This window comes from Strix aluco, chromosome 32 (genome assembly GCF_031877795.1).
Source record: "Strix aluco isolate bStrAlu1 chromosome 32, bStrAlu1.hap1, whole genome shotgun sequence".
NCBI lineage: Eukaryota > Metazoa > Chordata > Aves > Strigiformes > Strigidae > Strix > Strix aluco.
In genome coordinates, this window is record NC_133962.1 from 430,153 (window position 1) to 448,377 (window position 18,225).

General features: G+C 48.9%; 4 protein-coding genes across 4 annotated transcripts in view; 1 reads left to right on the forward strand and 3 right to left on the reverse strand.

The window, feature by feature from the left end:
* LOC141916920 (uncharacterized) overlaps positions 1 to 18,225 on the forward strand; it is a 137,094-nt gene that overhangs the window by 40,279 nt on the left and 78,590 nt on the right. The gene's annotated exons all lie outside the window — the stretch shown is intronic.
* LOC141916952 (acrosin-like) lies at positions 1,746 to 4,364 on the reverse strand. Its single transcript, XM_074809953.1, has 5 exons — positions 4,279 to 4,364; positions 3,765 to 3,965; positions 3,164 to 3,429; positions 2,754 to 2,899; positions 1,746 to 2,276 (listed from the first exon to the last, which is right to left on the reverse strand). The coding sequence occupies exons 1-5, from the start codon at positions 4,362 to 4,364 to the stop codon at positions 1,860 to 1,862; spliced, it is 1,116 nt and encodes a 371-aa protein (XP_074666054.1). The 3' UTR covers positions 1,746 to 1,859.
* Positions 6,998 to 8,650, reverse strand: LOC141916955 (rho guanine nucleotide exchange factor 18-like). Its single transcript, XM_074809957.1, is given in 3 exon segments — positions 6,998 to 7,445; positions 8,138 to 8,196; positions 8,199 to 8,650. Coding segments are annotated over 3 exon segments (939 nt in total). The 5' UTR covers positions 8,641 to 8,650; the 3' UTR covers positions 6,998 to 7,007.
* Positions 11,552 to 13,405, reverse strand: LOC141916917 (rho guanine nucleotide exchange factor 18-like). The gene is made up of 4 exons (XM_074809832.1): positions 13,332 to 13,405; positions 12,831 to 12,922; positions 12,356 to 12,529; positions 11,552 to 11,688 (listed from the first exon to the last, which is right to left on the reverse strand). Exons 1-3 carry the CDS (start codon positions 13,403 to 13,405, stop codon positions 12,411 to 12,413), a joined length of 285 nt encoding a protein of 94 aa, XP_074665933.1. The 3' UTR covers positions 11,552 to 11,688; positions 12,356 to 12,410.

An 18,225-nucleotide genomic window follows, 5' to 3' on the forward strand; every position in this document is an offset into this window, starting at 1 on the left:
TTGCCGATCCCAAGAGTGGAATGAGGTGCAAAGGCTCCTGAATACAGAACTGTGTGGCACAGCGAGCACTGTGCTGTTCTCCTGAGCACTGAGCCCTGTAGTACAGAGTGCTGTGCTATTGTGCGGTACCTGGGCCTAACCAGAGCCGTTAGACATGACCGCGTAGCTACTGTCAAAAAAGATGGATCGCAACTGTTGCCATAACATCGATGAAGGAATCATGAACTTTAGGTGAACTTTGCTTCATTATAATACCAAAACACACCTCCTGGTTGAAGGCTGCCCACCTGTAAGACTGACCACACCTCGGACACTCCCCCTCGTGCATGCGAGGTAGCCTCACTCAAGAAGGGCAGAGATCCCCGAGGCAGAGGAAGAGCAAGGTGTGTCACTAAGCATAAAAGATGACTTCTGGACAACAAAAATTCGAAGCTTCCCCACCAAGGATCACGATGACCGACGACGGAGCACTAGCTGGACCCGGGACCATTAGGACGTCTTGAGATCAGCGGTGGTAGCTATAACCTTTCCTTCTTTCTAAACTTTACTTTTCCCCTTTCTTTCACCCATCTCTAACTATCACATGCCACTTCATGGGCAACACAATACAGTTTCACTGTTTGACTGATGCTATCCCCTTTGCTGTTGGTCACCTTAATTTTGCACTTTTGAGATTGTAGTAAACAAACCATCAAAAGTCCACCGAGTGGACCGTGACAGATGTGGAAACAAAAGTTGGCCAGCCATCTCAAAATTGGAGTTGTCTTTGAGCCCGGCTGCCACCCTGAGAGAGTCAGTTGGATACTAGCTGGCCAGACAGAGACAATGTTGAGCCTCCTACACCACTGGTTGATACAAGGAAATGATCACCTGGTTTGCAACTTATTTACTTATAGCAACTTACAGCAACTTATAATGATTTCTGAATATGGCTTAATAATCCTGCTTGCCCTGACTGTTCTGTGGAAACTTACCAAAGGCTACCCTGTTCATCAAAACAAAGCAGTTTTCTGTGGAAACTTACCAAGAATTACTATGTTCGGCAAAAATAAGAGACATGTCCTTGGAAAGCAGATGGGTTCTAACAAGTTGAGTCTTTGTAGACTATATATGGACAGTAGAAACTAATAAGCTAGTGCTTTTAGATAAGATAGAGGTGGTAAACTGTCTGCAACCACTCTTGTTCAAGAAATTGGCTGAGAGAATCTGTGCATGCTCTGAGGAAAGGTACAAGTTGAGGAGGAGTGTGAGCCTTCCTCCAACAGACCCCCGAAGACGCCCCCCAGGAGACAATGTGCAGGTGAAAGAGAACATAAACTGCTGACACCAGCCTCTAGAACTAACCCAGCCTTACTCATGCATATGTATGTTGGTGTTATGTGCTCCAATGAATATGTATATCCACACTCGATAAGTTTCTGGTAAAATGTGCTGTTGGTGTGCAAGCTTTGTGGAGAAATCCCCTTGCACCCCAGTGCCGGAATAAACATACCTGCTGTATAATTCTATTCGAGTTGTAGAGTCTTTTTTCCACAAATCACTGTCCCCAAGACCTCTCGCCCCCTGTGACCAGTGGCCCCTTCTTTCACTGCACCCTCCCCCTCCCCTCCAACCAGGCTCGGGGTCACCCCTCGGAGTGACTCTTTCCCTTTGTGCCCGACTTGGCTGCCTGCAGCCTCATTTTGCGGGTGCCGGGCATGGAATCCTTGCCTTGGACAGGAGACGGAATGGAACCGAAGCATGGTGAGCTGTGAAACGTGGCAACTTTATTCAACAACTAAGACAACATCATTTTTTTGTGCAGTCGGAAGGGCGTGGGCAGGACCAAGCAGGCTGTTGATGCTGAGGCTGCCATTGGCTCAGCAGGCAGAGCCCCTGCAGGAGATGGTCATGGTGCACTGCAGCCTGCACTGGATCCTGTCCATCCTGCTGCTCAGGCCTTCCCTCAGGTTCTGCAGGAGCTCCTGCAACCAAGTGAAGAATTCCACCAACTTCTGCAGTAGAATGGGGCAGGAGCTGAACCCGCCTGATTGCGTTGGTGTTGGCCTTGGCGTCTGAAGGGGGGTTGAGGGGAAGGCTGGCCGTGGCGTCGGAGCAGCCGTTACTGCTGGGCTCAGCCCCATCCGTTCTAGGATCCAGTCGTAAAAGTGCTGAGTGGAGGTGTAGATTCCGGGCCGTTTTGCTCTCGTACAGCCTCTCCCCCAGCTGGTCACCCCAACGAGCCAGAAGTACTCAGCATTCTTGTCTTTGCAGACGAGAGGAGCACCGCTGTCCCCCTGCAGTGGAGGAGAGAGGGTCAAGGTGGTGTCGGGTGGCTGCTGGCAGCACTAGGGCCGGCTCCTTCTCTCTGCCAGCACCCCCCAGAGCTGTATCCGGCACAGAGGCTCTGCTCAGGTGCTGGGGCCGACAGGACCTTGTCTGGGAGGGGGTCGTGGGCCCGTGGGGTAGGGCTTGTGCTCATCTCCGCACAGCGATGATGGCTGGGTGCAAGAGGGATGTTTCAGGGCTTGGAGCTGGACCTCGGGGCTGCCAGGAGCGCTGGGTGGGCTTTCTGGGCAGATTCCTGGGCCTCTGGGGCAAGTGGGGCCCTGGGCAAGGAGCTGCAGCCGGGGAAGGGGAGGTGAGCCCCGCCAGCAGTGAGGACCCAGCGGTGGGAGGGCGACTGGCCAGGCAAAGCCCGCACCGGGGTGTGTCTGGGTGGCTGTGCCAGGGCTGTCTGTGCCGCTGGGTGCTGCCTTGTCGCAGGCTCCTACCTGGCAGGTGTCGATGCCGCCCTGCGGGTAGCCAGCGCACAGGTTGTGGGGGTGGACGGCCCCTAGGTACCACCGGCTGCTGTTGCAGATGTTGAGGTCGATGAGGTGGACCTTGGACTCCTGCAGGACATCCGTTGATCCTTCAGCTGTGAGCACAGAAAGGAATTAACACCCAGCAGCTTGTTGCCAGGTCTCCTGCCCCTGTCTGGGTGAACCCCTTCCCTGCGGCTTGGCTTTGCACCGGCGTTGCCCTTCTGTCTTGCTGTGGGCCCTGGGCCAGGCCCATCTCTCTATGGGCACACGTCCCCACAGCCGGGCTCTGGCTCTCGCCTCTGCTGTCAGGAAGCCCAGTCTGCCTCCCCCATGTGCCAAGCTTGCACTCGGGACATGAGCGCTCTTTGGGAACTCACCTCTCGCTGTCGTGGACACCCAACCACTGATGTAGCAGGTCGTCAGCTCTGACACTTTTAGTGAGGTGTCGGGCACACAGGCAAGCTGTATGGAGTTGCTGCACTGGACAGGCTGGTCCAACTCCAGCAGTGCAATGTCGTTAATGTGTGGGATGTTCCTATAGTCTTCACGAACGAGCAGCCGCTTAATAGTGCGCACTTGGGCCTCCGGGCCCAGCTGAGTCAAGTGGGTGGCCCCAACCACCACGCGCCACATGGTGATGTGCCTGGAAGGCAGATGGGGAGAGGGGTCAGAGGGAGCTGAGCCATGTGCTGCAGCAGCCCAGCCGTTGCCTGCCCTCTGCTTCACGCGGGGGAGAGGAAAGCAGTGCTGCGGAGGCTGCGACTGCCCCTGCATGCCTTGGGCTCAAGACGTGTCGAGCTGGAGGCTGTAGGAAGCTGTGGCAGGAGCCCAGCCCTCTCCTGAGCAGCCTCTCAGCCGGGCTCTGCAGTGCCCAGGCACTGGGCGTACCGCAAGGAAAGGGGACGGGAGTAGCACATGGTGCTGTGGATGGGGCACCCGTGAGTGCTGGGGGATATCGCTGTTCCTGCTCCTCCTTACCTGGCCTTGATGAAGCAGTGGGCTGCTGTGAGGACCCACTGCGGGCTGATGAGGGACCCTCCGCACACATGCCTCGTGCCTGCTGCCCAGAGATCCTGGATGCTGACGATCCAGGGCCAGGCCCCTGTCTGGGCGTCTGTGCCCCCCACCACGCGCGAGGTGCCGTCATCAGCAGCCATGGGCCGGAGCCCGCAGGTCCCTCTGCAACCAGAAACTCATCACCGTCCTGCTCGACGGCTCGCTGCTGTCCCAGCTGAAGGTCAGCCCTCTGCCCTCCCCACGAGGCGCTGAATGGACAGCAAGGCCAGGGAGCCCCGTGGGGTGGGCGGGCGGCCGCCCTCGTTTCTGCTGGAGCCCTGCAGGCGAGTTTTGCCAGCAGTCTGGGTGCTGCAAGGAGCCGAGGCTCCCACGTGGGGCTGGGGAAGCTGTGGTGTGGCCACAGGGGACCAGCGGGCACCCTCCAGGGAACCCTATCAGGGTGCCCAAGCTGCCTCCCAGAGCCTCGGCCACTTACCCACAGCTGTCCCAGGCACTGTGCGCAGGCCAGCACAGGGCCAGCACGACGAGGAGATGGAGCAGATGCATCGCTGCCAGTGGCATGTGCCAGCGGCCAGAACCGAGGACTTGTCACCACCAGTGCAGCAGCCGAGGCAGTGCCTGCAGGGCTCGTGGTGCCCTTGGTGCCCTTGGCAACGGGGCTGATGTCACAGCGTCGCTGGTTCCGGGGGCTGGGCACGGTGGTCTCCCGGGGTGGGGGGGGACAAAATGGGGGTTTCCAAGCAGGAGGGGAAGCAGAAGCTGGGATCGGACACCCCCGACAGACCCCGCTGAATGCTCTGTTTGTGGGACGGGGTGTGCAGGCCCCGTGGCAGGCAGCAGCTCCTGGCCCCCAGCACTGCCTGCCAACGGCCAAGCAGGAAAAACCCAGCGTGGCACCACAGCCTCTTTGGGGAGCTCACCGCGCCCCTGCTCTCCGCAGCCCTCTGCCACCAGGTCCTTCCCAAAACTCGTACAGCGGAGAACAGAACTGCTACAGGCAGCAGCACACGTGTGGGTGTGGCAGAGCCCATCTGGTTCCAGCCGTGCAGGCAAGCAGGGATGTGCAGCCACCTCAGCCCAGCAGAGCCGAGCAGTGTCACCCTTCCCGCACACAGCACGGGACAGCACTGGCCACACCGGCCACGTCAGCCCCAGCAACACCCTCTGGCAGGCGCCGTGTCCTCGCTCTCTAGGAGTTGTCTCGCTGTTCTGGGCCAACACCGACAAGGGTAGTTGTGGCCCCTGGTGTGCGTGGCCAAGGACAGGCAGCCGTAAGCTCCAGGCAGAGGAAGCTGCTCCTGCTCTCAGCCCCACATGCCATTCTCCATGGCCTTGGGAAACGCTGCAGCAGCCTCAACTCCTCAGTCTGCCTCCTACGGCCGATGGCGGAGCCATGCTCACATGCAGGCTGCAGGGCAGTCCCGGCAGAGAAGCAAGAGGCAGCTGCCTGAGCTGTGCTTGCTGAGCAGGGCCGGGTCCCTGCAGGGGCGAGAGCAGTGGCCTGAAGAACAGCAGCCTCAAAGCTGGTGAAAGGCGTGGGAGCTCCCTGCTGGCATCCTGGCTTGTGTGGACAGACGTCAGGCACACAGCTGAGCGCCCAGCCTGGTCCCGAGGGTGCCAGGGCAGGCTCCCGCTGAAAGCGGAATAGCTGCTGTCAAGGCCCCTGAGGCTTCTGAGGCACCAGGGCTGTGCCCCAGAGAAATGCGACTAGAGGCTGCTTTGTTTTGGGGAGGTTGACCGGAAGGTGAGGCCCCAGATCTGCTTCGGGAGAGCAGGCAGAAGGCGGCCTGAGAGAAGACGACTCGTCCTCTGTGGCTATTCCAGCACCAGGGTTTGCCGGTGGTTAAGGGGGGATGATGTGAGAGGGGCCACACGCCAGAGATAATTGAAGGGAGAGATGGGGTGATTCTGGGGAGAGGAAGCGTGTGTTTGTACATCTTACAGTGTTTATGAATAGACATATATATGTATTCTGGTTTAGGATACCTTATAGCAAGTTAGTGTGAATCTTTTCACTTTCAAACCTCTAGTGAAGTGGCTATTCGAATAATAATGTATTTTACTGAATTATTTTGTAAATCCTTACATTGGTTAATGATTAAGTGCTGCTAGTCATTAATAAATCTTGATTTGCTGCTAAATCATTACTGGGTTAATATTTCCATCTGCAACGTGCCCTCCCTGGGGATGGCCAGATAGTCCAGAGGAGAGTGTTCCCAAGGCCCAGCAGCAGTTCAGGATGCTCCTTCCGTGTTTCAGGGCATCTTTTTCCTTGTCTCCAATTCTCGGGATACAGTTTTTGGAAGCTGCCTGCCGAGAGGGCAGGATGGGGTGGGGGCAAGGAGCGCTTGCGTTGCCGTAGGCCAGGCCGTGCGACCTGGCCCAGCAGGCTGAGCAGCCTGTCAGGCAGTCCTGGGCTGCAGCTGGGGCCTCGCTTTGGTCCCAGAGTAGCGTTTTAAGGAAGGAAATGCCTTTTTCTGTAGTCTGTATAAAATAATAGATCTGAATTTTAAGCACTAACTGGCTCTTGGAAGACTTTCCAAGGAAAGTAAGAGTCCTGATGCCTGTTTGATGGATGAGGAGCTCAAAGCAGAGCACCCAGCTGAAAGGGCATGAGGTGCTGGGTCTGAAGGAGCCGCCCTCTGCAGCTGGGCAGCAGCAGATACACATGTGCTGGGCCTCAGGACTGAAGCAGTTTGGCCGAGGTTTGTGGCAGAGGGGCACAGAAATCAGTTCTCCCTTGTTTTATCCAGGGGCTCCATCTAGCAGGTGGTGTGGCCCTTTATGGGATCTGGGAGATTACGGCAGATCTGGATATAGGTGACTTGGTGCCCCTGGCCTGCCCTGGAAATGCTCTTGAGGTTCCTGCTAATACAGGAAATAGCAGAAATAGACAGTGGGGGATGTCTGTGGATTGCTCATGAGCAGTAATGCCAGTGCCTTATTTGTAAAATAAAAGACAACCTTTTTTCTTGGTGGTGAGTTCAAGCTTGCAGAAGCCACCCAGACACCGCCAGTGACTATTGTCAGTGTGTGATGGTGTGGAATTAAGGCTGAGCTGTAAGAGTGGCAGGTGCTTTAATTATGTATTTTGTGATTTATTTACCCTTTTTCTGAGATCTGTACTTAGCGGCTTGGTGCATTCTAAACAGACACAAACACCACAAGGCTCACGCAGTTCTCCACTGGCAAAGTTTGGAGGCATCAAAGTCTAATTAAAAGTTTGAATTTACTTCTAGAATTGAAAAACCCAGAGGAAAGGAGTAACAAAATCCCTGCCAATGTAACTGCACAATGTAACTGACAGCTGTATTGTTTTTCTTCCCTGTTCCCAGATGCTTTGTGCTTCCCACCTTTCTCTTTGCTTCCTTTTGTAAAAGTGGCCAATTTAGTAGGAATCTGCTGCCGGACTGCAGCTGGTGTCTGTATCTGATTAGTTGCACCCAGGAGATGTATTGGCCCTTCACTCCTCAGCGCAGGAAGGGGGTGGTTCTCCAGGGTGGTACCGTCCCTACGAGCCACGTCCAGACGTTCCAGATAATCCATCCCGGAGACGCTCGCTGGCACAGAGGCTTTCAGGACGGGTGCAGATGGTTCCAGCCCTTCTCCACCGAAGCTAACAGAATGACTTAGCATCTGCTTCTACATGAGGAAAAAGGCATTCTAAGTCGAACGGGTATTTTCACTCTCTCGGATATATTGAGGAGAGACCACCTCAGCCCTGAAAACATAAAGCACTTTCTAGTGAAAAATGCAACAGGTTAGATGAAGCCCAAAGTGTGCTGGCAAATGGAAGAGCAAGATTACAGGTTCTTGAACACTGAAGAGAGCCTCAGCAGCTCCAGACTGCTTAATACTGCACCTAGCAAAGGAACGCAGAAGCACACTGCATTGGGTGATGGCAGGACGGACGGAAAGCAGGACTTTAAGACAGTAACAAATGAGCCCGTTTAATCAGACCCCAACCTTCACATTTTGAAACACAAGAAATGTTTTTAGAATCAACTGTACAAAATGCTATCAAGGCAGCACCCCTGCAACCACCTGCCTGCCATAGGGCAGTTCCTGTACTTAAAAAAATCCTCAGCCAGCCACGTTCAAAAATCACTTATTCTCTGTTTCTATCTTTCTAAAAAAATTTCTGATTACCAAATGTCTGGGTGGAATTTCACAGACAGTGGGGAGCTGCCAAGCCCTGGTCTCTGACAGTAGCCGTCACCAGCTATTTCAGATGTCGGTTCAAGGAGCCCGGCAAACAGCAAACATGGGTTAGCGCTGCAGAAAGGGGCAAGCAGGTTAACAGAAGTAAAACTCCAAGAAAATGAATTCCTCACCTGTCCCATTTCTGGGGAGAACGTGCCTGACACTGTGTTCTGCTTCTTCAGCTTCCTGACTGATCTGGACACTCCTTCTCTTTCTTGACTGCTCCCTGAGCTTCCCGCAGCCTCTCTAGGTCATGCTGACAGGCCTCTCGCTGCCTCTCGAGCTCTTCCCTCCCCTGATTCAACTTCTCTCTCAGCTGCCGAGTTTCCTGCAGCTGAGCTTCTGTGCTTTCAAATGCCCTCTGCTGCCGACTCCTCTCCCGTTCCAGGCGCTGCTGCTCCAGCTCCAGCTGCCTCTGCAGTTTCTGCACATTCACCAGTTCTCTCCGTTTTTCGCAGTTCCGCTGTTTCTCCTGCTCTAGCAGCAGATTGCCTCGGGTAGGCTGCAGCCGGTGTTGCTTCTCCCAGTCTACCATGGTGGCTCGTTGCATCTCGATGCAGCTGTCCTGCTGAGATATCACTGCCTGGAGGGGAGATAAGAAATTCAGCATGAAACCCATGGGTTCAGAAAACATGCGCAGCTGAACAAAAGACAACAGCATCTACCAGATTAATCACAGAGACTTCTGCCTTCAGGAGCAGATCTAACTTCCAGCTTGTACCGCCCATCGGGACCGACACGATACTGAAGATGGCTGAGCAAATAAGTTATGCTTCCCTATGGCAAAATTAACATTTCTTGCTCCTAGAATTATTACTCTGAATCCAATCAGTCACAATATCACTGATTACAAGGTTACGGTAAAAACAACTAATACATACACATGTGTATATCAACAACAACTTTAAGAGGAAGTGGGCATGGAGAGCAGACAGAGCTCCAAGTAGCAGAAGAATTTCATTTAAGTGAGCCGGAAAAAGGAAACAGTTACTTAAGACAAGAGATCTAACACTTCCTTCAAAATACCAGACACGGAGTTTGTTTCCTGGAGTCTCGGGTCTTAAATTCTGCACTTCACTCTAGCTTTAGGGGATATTTTCAACGCAGCTCATCTCCACACCTGCATAAATTTTATTACATTTAATGCCTAACAAACCTCTTGGATAGTAAATAGTGGTTTACATGAAGACTGGAGAGCACCTGTAACAGCATTTGTATCCTCTGGACAAGCTGCAGGGGAGGTGAGGCAGGGGGAGGGGAAAAAAGACATTAGACACTTGAACAGAGCTCTGCTTTGATGCATTAGACTTCTGTTTTCTTTTTAAACAGTGAACATAATCAGCGGTATCTGTACAACAATACACACAACGGAAGCAGGGCTGTAAGAGTGCTCTAACACAGTTACAGCCAGTAAAGCCACTGGCCGGCACGACAAATGTCAGTGTATTCGTCCTTGCAGTGATGTAAATCAGTGCCCAGCAAATCTCAGTGGGATGTCAGGGAGCAATCTTCATCATGTTTTCTTCACATGACCCACTTAATGATCGCTTCTTCCCATGCTCCAGCGCTGAATCACTACACAGGGAGTGTAGTGCCTCGCGGGAGATCCAGAGGCCAGTTCTGTCAGTGAGCAGAGACCACGCGATCCCTCCAAAGATGCAGGAGCAGCAGTCAGCCAGCTTCGAATGGCGTGTCTACACACCCAGAACCCACCTGTGCTTTCTAATGGGACTGTCACCTCTGCATTCATAATGTGTTTGAGTCATAAGGTACAGGCTGCTACTGTGCTTGTGGTTCCACGGACAAAAATACTGAGTTTTTTGGTGGGTTTTTTTGTTTGTTTTGTTTTTGCATGTTATTATTATAATATGGGTATTTGCCATTAGATTTCCTACCAGCAGAAATAACATACCCAAGACTCTATGGTGGGCTGAAGACCACTGCTGTCAGCTGGCCTTGTCACATCGCACTGTAAAAAAAGACAAACCCAACACCTGTGCTAGAGACACTTGTTGGCGTTGGAAGTGCTGCCAGAACAAGGTGGAAGGGTTCATCTCATCAGGGAACAGCGTTTATGGCTGGAGCAGAGATTGCTCCCGTACACTGAAGGACACGTATCAAAAATATTTAAATCAGAGGCCGTTGTATGGTGATAAAGCTAGTGTTAATGGTACAGCATCAAATGAACAGATATAAAACCAAATTATCATGCACCTCAAGTGCTAAGTTATCTGCTTGCCCCAAAAAACATCCTCAATTGAGTAATTTGACAGAACTCTGTTACACTCTCACCCTACCAGCTATTACAACTTTTAACTTTGTGAGATTTGTTCTGTCAACACTAGTATGAAGAGGAACATGAGGAAATGCATTTATATCACGCATAAGGCAAACATATGGTTTGAGATCCTTCTCTGCATCAGAAGGGAGGTTGTGGAGCTGCACATCTGAACTCACTGCAGGGCCTCTCCAGTTCCACTGTCTCTGGTCACCACCACTGTTCCTCCTAAAGATACCAGCTGAAAGAGAAGTGAAGTATGAGTAGCTCACACCAGCACTGGGCCTGTGAAAACTCTTTGTATTAACAGAGAAAACAGGAAAAAATTGTGACTTTGAACTTAGAACCAATATGCAACTGCATGGCTTCTCCATGCTGATTCCAAGTGGAAGAGCAGACAATAGTGACGAGTAGCACTGCTCAAAAAAGTATAAAAACTTGAGGAGAGTGGGTTAAGATAAACAGGGGGAGTAAGTTCAAATTACATTATACTATTTTAAGTGAAGCAACCACAATGTGTGCATGAAAATGATCATCTGTGGCTACCAGAGTTGCAAGCTCGTAATATGGAATACCTGTTAGTAGAAAAATTCTATTCAAAGCAGCACCACTGTAAGCGTGGAAGGAGGTAGAGGGAAACCATAGTGTATGAAATGTCTGTAGTGTGACAGACATATAGCCTGTCAGAGACAACAGAAAGTATTCTAGAGCTTAACAACCAGTGAAAGAAAGACCATTTCTCAATAAATGCATAAAGCAAAAATGGAGATAAATAGTATCTACTATTTCCACTCATTTCGTTAATTAACTGATGAATCATCTGAGGCAAAAGGACAATTTATATTATCTAAGGATTCAGCGACCCTTTAGTGACTGTGCAGACACAAAAGAAAGCGGAAAAAAGTTTTCAAGATTCAATAATAAAAACAGGCAGCTGAATTTAAATTTCCTAGGTTTTGAGGTCAAGCTTATTTTTTTCAACAAAATTAAAATTCTGTGTGGAATTGTGATAATTAGGAAGTATGGGTTGAAATGCTCTCAGCATAACACCGAGAGCCCTACTCTGCTCTCTGCTGTTGGTATCAGAAGCAAAAGATACAACAGGCTAACACACTCAACACACGCTCTCATCCTCCTTTCAGAGCCTGGTGAAGCTTCCTTAAATCAGAGCTTCACTTAATTCATTGTTCTTATCTCATTCTCTGTGCAGAGAAACACAGTAAAGAGCTAAGCAGCTCAGAAGAATGCTGAAGGGTCCCTTTCTTACTTTTATTTGAAATTGAGGGACTACTGTCATATCCTCCAAAGGTCTCTGCTCTCCTGGGGAGTCCCAACCCAGAGGAATCCTCAGGCTGACAGGATCCACTGCCTAAGTGAGTGAAGATAAGGTTCTGGAGATTTCAGCTAGGAAAGAGGAGAGCATGTCATGTAAACAGCCATGTCTGTGCAGAGACAAGTGCATCATGCTAACAAGTTAAAAAAAGAATTCAACCATCAAGTACATTAAAAGATCGGGCAGTTTGAGAAATTTCCTGCAGTACAGATGAATTTCCCTTCATGACTAGCTCTTTACGACAGGCTCTTCGTATTGCACATATAAAGATGACCTCTTCCTCGATTGCAAGTTAGATTAGCGAGCCTTGAGTGTTTAGGGGGTTTTTTTCAAAATAAAAATTATGTTTGTGCTTATTTTCTTTTATACTTTATTATATTATTATATTATTCTTTAGATAGGCTATTTTAATATATAACCTTAATACAATATTATATTTCAGGACTGGTGCATTATTAGACCACTCAGTTACTCATCTGAATAGACTCACCCTAAGACTCCACTGGTTGATCCTTAAAAATAAAAAAATCCAAGGTGTGAGAAGGTCCTCCACCTAAAAACACCAGTGCACTTTACCTGTCTTGCAGATTGGTTCTGAGAATAAGGAAGTCTGAACAGTGTTACATACAAGTATTATGTTACTACAGGATGATTTTCAGGACCTGTACTTAGATCCTACGTGCTTATCCCCACCCCTGCACCTGAGGGAACGCAGACACATTCCCACAGTGCATTTACCTTCAAAATCACCTCTCCTTGCAGATTTTCTGAGATATCTCCTCGAAGAAGTAGCTTAGATCCGAGATCCTTGGGAATGGTCTCCAAACCCATTCATTTCAGATATTTCTAGATAAAACTGTTGCTTCTCAGTTAGACTTTGCATAATCAGGTCGTCCTTCATGTCCAAACGCTCTAAAGGAAGAAACAAACTCAGTTCTGCCTTCCTAATCCCTGTCAGTATAATGTTCCATTTGGAACATTATTATTCATTTTATGGTCAGAGCATCAAACGCAGAGATATAATTAACAGGTAAGGGGAAAGCTCATGGAGCATACAAAGCTTATTAGACTTACTTAACTATTTCTATATAAACTTGCACTACCTTGAAAGACTTATGAAGGAGAAACTTGATCATGTTTAAAAGAGTAAGACACTCATAAATCACAAATGATGCTGAGAAGCAGTTCAGGGAATATATAACTAGGTCATTACCTTGAAAATCTTTCAACTTAGCAGCTGTTGCTTCAGCCAGCCTCTTCTCTGCTCCAGGTTCATGAAACATTCCTCCTTCTTCATCAGGACAGCTGTGCAAAGCGGGAGACAGACAGAGGGTTGATGTGCACATTAGAGAACTTAAAACCATCTCAGGATTCAACCTGAAGCTTTTGCCTAGGATGTGGTGTATCTTGTGAGTCAATCTTCCTCCCTTATCCAAAGCCCTTTGGCATTTGACATCAGTGAATCATTTTTTTTGTTTATTTTTAAAAATAAAGCAGAATAAAGTCTTTGGCTGCTTTTTTTTTTTTTTTTTTTTTTTTTGCATCTTTATGAGTGGCTTCTTCCCATTGAACGCAGAATCGCACGCTTCAGTCTTACAAAGAAAGTTTAGCGATAGTCAAATGGATTTTTACAATAAATTTATACCTATGAGTCTTGTGAAGAGAAGACAGATGAGCAAGAAATCAAACCCTCCCACTTTCACTCATCATTTACCTTTCTACAGCTCTGCGGATGTGTGTCATCCAGGAATTCCTCTTCTCTTTTGAGCTTGTGTGAATTTCATACATTTTGGGTCCTTTTAAGGAAGCGCTAATTAAAAACATTGCCTTTTCCTCATTAGCTACCTCTCTTACAATCAACTTTTGCAATGAGGTAACTCGTGGTTTAGAGTCCTGTGTTCAAGGAAGAAACATAATGACCAGACATGGGTATCTCTGGGTTTGCTTTATTAACAACTCAGAGTTGGGCCAACACCTCAGTGAGTGGCCAATGTCCAAAGGACTCAGGCAGGTTATACACTATTTCTAAATCTATTACCTAAGTCCAAAGTCTTTGTAAGTTTCCACTCAACCTTTTAGTTCTTGATTCTCATCATTTCTTAGTTATTAGTTATTTATGATATTATTATCTCACACAATTCTGAGAAAGACTCCAAGATGTTCTACGAAAAGCTTAGGTAGAGTGAGCAGTTTCGATATCCTAAATTCTCTTAATCTAGCAACCCCCCTGTGTTTAGTCAATTAATCATCCTTTGTTAAAAGTGCCTCCATAGGATTAGCTTGACTGGGTTTTAGAGCAGCCTTGGGTCGGGACTATCCAAGAAGCGGGCTAAGAACACTTTTCAGGCCTGTTGAGCAGCACCCCGGTGCCTTGGTAATACGACGAGATCGCTCAGTCCCGAACACGTTTCACTAGGCCTTAAAATCTATTTCAAATATACCAGAGGTTATATTTAAAATTCTTTTACATCCTGCAAAACAAAATATAATTTATTGCACTACATTATATACATTCTTTAGGGTTTGTGCTTCCTAGCTCCCCATCTTCCTACTTATACAAGGCCACCATGAGCCATAACATCACGACACTGTAACTTTATTGCTATGGCCTCTTCACATGACACTTTTGACATTGTCATCGTCAACCACAGCTAAAACATGGAATGAAGAAGGTACATTTCAAAAACAAGAGGTCTTGGTACCTGATTGAGTATTAAAGCATGTATCAATTTAAAGACCCGAGGATTCCCACTGGGTCCCAGAAGTGATTTTACACCAAATACTCAAGCATTTTGAACAAGACTCAGAATCACTGATAATGCAATTCACACAGACACTCCTGAATGCACTAACAGTGTTCTGCCTAATCCCTGCTCAACCACAGCGCTGCTTTCCTCATATTTGCAGAGGTTATTTCCATGCCTCACAATTCAAGATTGATACCACTCAAGGCGGCAGCAATTTATTGGGCTCCAGAGGAACAACTGCCTTTCTGCACAGAGTATTAGTAGGGGCTGAAGGAACTACAGGAAAGTTCAAATCACACCACAGGAGCATCAGAGTGTCACCACCAGCAGAGCATTACCACTTTTCTACCTTCACAAAGGAACTGTTTCCAGATAAAGGAACTGCAGCAGCCCTCTCTCACCCAGAAGGCATAAAACCATTAACAGCACAGTAAAATCCAATCTCTTTTTTTCTTTATCCTAACTACTGCTTGAGAAAACAGAATGACAACTGGTACTGTCAAATACTTTCTAGTCTTTCTGCCCACCTACAAAATAAGTTCCTTTACCAAAAGCAGAAGCAGGACACCAGCAACTCAGTAAAGGAAACCAGGATTTGTTTCTTCCCATGTATTTCAGGCATGCCTGTTAAAAGAGAAATAGAACAAAACTGGGAAGATGAACACCGTATCTGCTAGGGAAAAGCCTGATTATGTTTAAAGCACAGAGGACGAATGATTTAAGGTCTCTTCATCCAAACAGAACTATCACCCGCGCCTGGCGCCAAGATTGGTGATCTGCTTTAAGGCTCCTGGCTAGCACAGAGAAATGCTCACTTATAAATGTTTTCCATAATTACAGTAAAACTCTGAGAACAGGAGCAAAATGCTTACTTGGCCTTAAACACAAATAAATTAATAAAGATATAAAAACAAGACTGAGAGAAAGAATGAGTGCACAGACCTGAAAGATGTTATGCAACTTCCACAAGTGTGGGAAGTAAGAGCAGAATACTGCACTTTGAGTGGCAGAATACTGCCACACACAAAAAAAATCCACAATCACCTCCCATAACTTCTCTCTTATTTGTGATATTTCTACCACTACTGCACCCCAGGCAACAAAACAAAAGGCACTATACCTAATTTCAAATGTATGTGCCTCTGCAAATGTATGATAAAAATGTATCAAAATTATTCTCTTGCTAAAACTACGTAGAGAATAACAAGATTAGCTATTTCAGCATTGATAAAGGTCCACCTATCATCAGAAAATGAAGAGCTTGTTAAAAGACATGCCAAAACAACAAACGACTAGTTGTCAATGGAAACCCCTTTCCTCCTGAGACAAAGGAGCAAACTGTAGGCCGAAAATCCGTCCCCCCCCCTCCGCCCCAAGGAAATAGAAAAAATTCTCCCTGATGTCAAGCTGGCTTGGATTCAAGTTTAGCTTGCAGACAGGTTCCCTTCAGGCCCATCGGTGGAGGGAAGTGTTGATGCAGCCACTGCCCTCCCACATGGCCCCGCAACATCGCCTCTGCTCTTGAAATCCACTTCATTCATCAAGAATTGTGTAATATAGTCACCTACACACATTTTGTTAAACTTTAACTAGACATTCATATTCCCTGACATTTACGCATCTTCAGTGATTACGTTCGATAATTATTTTCCTATTAATTATTAGTAGGACCAATTCTACTTCAAAAGCCTCGGTACATTGTTAAGCTAACCGTAATTGGGATATTAACTTAAAAATGTATTTCAGTTTTGAAATCATGCATTTGCTCCTGTCCTGGTTCAGCTAGGATAGGGTTAAGTTTCCCCAGCAGTGGGGAGGGAGCTCTGGCTGCAGTTCATTGACGATATCATTGTATGGGGGGACACAGCTGAGGAAGTCTTTGAGAAAGGAAAGAAGATAATTGAAATCCTCCTGAAGGCTGGTTTTGCCATCAAGTGACAGAAAGTTAAGGGGCCTGGAAGGGAGATTCAATTCCTAGGAATAAAATGGCAAGATGGGCGTCGCCACATCCCAATGGAGGTGATAAACAAGATAACAGCCATGGCCCCACCAACCACTAAAAAGGAGACTCAGTCCTTCCTGGGCGCTGTGGGGTTCTGGAGGATGCACATCCCAAACTACAGCCTGATTGTGAGCCCTCTCTACCACGTAACCCGCAAGAAGAACGATTTTAAATGGGGCCCTGAGCAACAACAAGCCTTAGAACAAATTAAGCGGGAGATTACCCAGGCAGTGGCCCTCGGGCCAGTCCAGGCAGGGCAGGAGATTAAGAACGTGCTCTACACCGCAGCCGGGGAGAATGGCCCTTCCTGGAGCCTTTGGCAGAGAGCAGATGGGGAATCCCGAGGCCGACCTCTAGGCTTTTGGAGCCGGGGATACAAAGGCTCTGAAGCTAACTATACCCTGACTGAGAAGGAGCTACTGGCAGCGTACGAAGGAATTCGAGCTGCCTCAGAAGTGGTCGGCACTGAGACACAGCTCCTCCTGGCACCCCGACTGCCGGTGCTGGGATGGATGTTCAAAGGAAAGGCTCCCTCCACACATCATGCAACAGATGCCACATGGAGTAAATGGGTTGCGCTGATAACACAACGGGCTCGAATAGGGAACCTCGACCGCCCAGGATTAGTGGAAGTGATCATAAACTGGCCAGAGAGCAAAGATTCTGGGATGTCACCAGAACAGGAGGTGAAACGTGCTGAGGAGGCCCCACCATATAACAAGCTGCCAGAGGAGAAGCGATATGCCCTGTTCACTGATGGGTCTTGTTGCATTGTGGGAAAACATGACGATGGAAGGCTGCGGTGTGGTATCCCACACGACGAACCACTGAAGGTGTTGAGGGACAAGGTGAATCGAGCCAATTCGCAGAGGTGAAAGCCACCCAATTGGCTTTGGATATTGCTGAGCGAGAAAAGTGGCCGAGGCTCTATCTCTACACTGACTCGTGGGTGGTGGCAAGTGCCCTGTGGATGTGGTTGCAGCAATGGAAACAGAGCAACTGGCAGTGCAAGGGCAGGCCCATCTGGGCCGCTGAAGTATGGCAGGACATTGCAGCCCAGGTGGAGAACCTCGTTGTGAAGGTGCGCCATGTGGACGCCCATATACCCAAGAGTCGGGCCACTAATGAACATCAACATAACCAGCAGGCGGACCAGGCTGCTAAGATCGAAGTGGATCAGGTGGACTTGGACTGGCAGCATAAAGGTGAACTGTTCATAGCCCGGTGGGTCCATGAGACCTCGGGCCACCAAGGCAGAGATGCAACATACAGGTAGGCTTGAGATCGAGGGGTGGACCTCACCATTGACACCATCGCAGAGATCATCCACGGATGTGAGATGTGTGCTGCAATCAAACAAGCCAAATGGGTGAAGCCCCAGCGGAATGGAGATCGATGGATGAAATATAAGTATGGAGAGGCCTGGCAGATCGACTACATCACACTGCCACAGACCCGCCAAGGCAAGCGCCACGTGCTCACAATGGTGGAAGCAACCACTGGATGGCTCGAAACTTATCCAGTGTCCCACGCCACCTCCCGGAACAACATGCTGGGCCTTGAAGACCGAGTCCTGTGGCGACACGGCACCCCAGAGAGGATTGAGTCAGACAATGGGACTTACTTCTGAAATAACCTCAGAGATGCCTGGGCAGAAGAACACGGCATCGAGTGGGTCTACCACATCCCCTACCACGCACCAGCCTCTGGGAAGATCGAGCGCTACAATGGACTGTTAAAAACTACATTGAGAGCAATGGGGGGGTGGAACCTTCAAACACTGGGACACACATCTGACAAAGGCCACTTGGTTAGTCAACACAAGAGGATCTGCCAATCGAGCTGGCCCGGCTCAGTCA

Coding starts and splice junctions, on each gene's coding strand:
- LOC141916917 (XM_074809832.1), bottom strand. CDS start 13,405: ATGTATGAAATTCACACAAGCTCAAAAGAGAAGAGGAATTCCTGGATG. Junction 12,923..13,331: donor ATCCGCAGAGCTGTAGAAAG/GTAAATGATGAG, acceptor CGCTTTGCACAG/CTGTCCTGATGAAGAAGGAG. Junction 12,530..12,830: donor TAAGTTGAAAGATTTTCAAG/GTAATGACCTAG, acceptor TTCTTCCTTTAG/AGCGTTTGGACATGAAGGAC.
- LOC141916952 (XM_074809953.1), bottom strand. CDS start 4,364: ATGCCACTGGCAGCGATGCATCTGCTCCATCTCCTCGTCGTGCTGGCC. Junction 3,966..4,278: donor AGTGCCTGGGACAGCTGTGG/GTAAGTGGCCGA, acceptor TTCTGGTTGCAG/AGGGACCTGCGGGCTCCGGC. Junction 2,277..2,753: donor GCGGCATCGACACCTGCCAG/GTAGGAGCCTGC, acceptor CCTCCACTGCAG/GGGGACAGCGGTGCTCCTCT.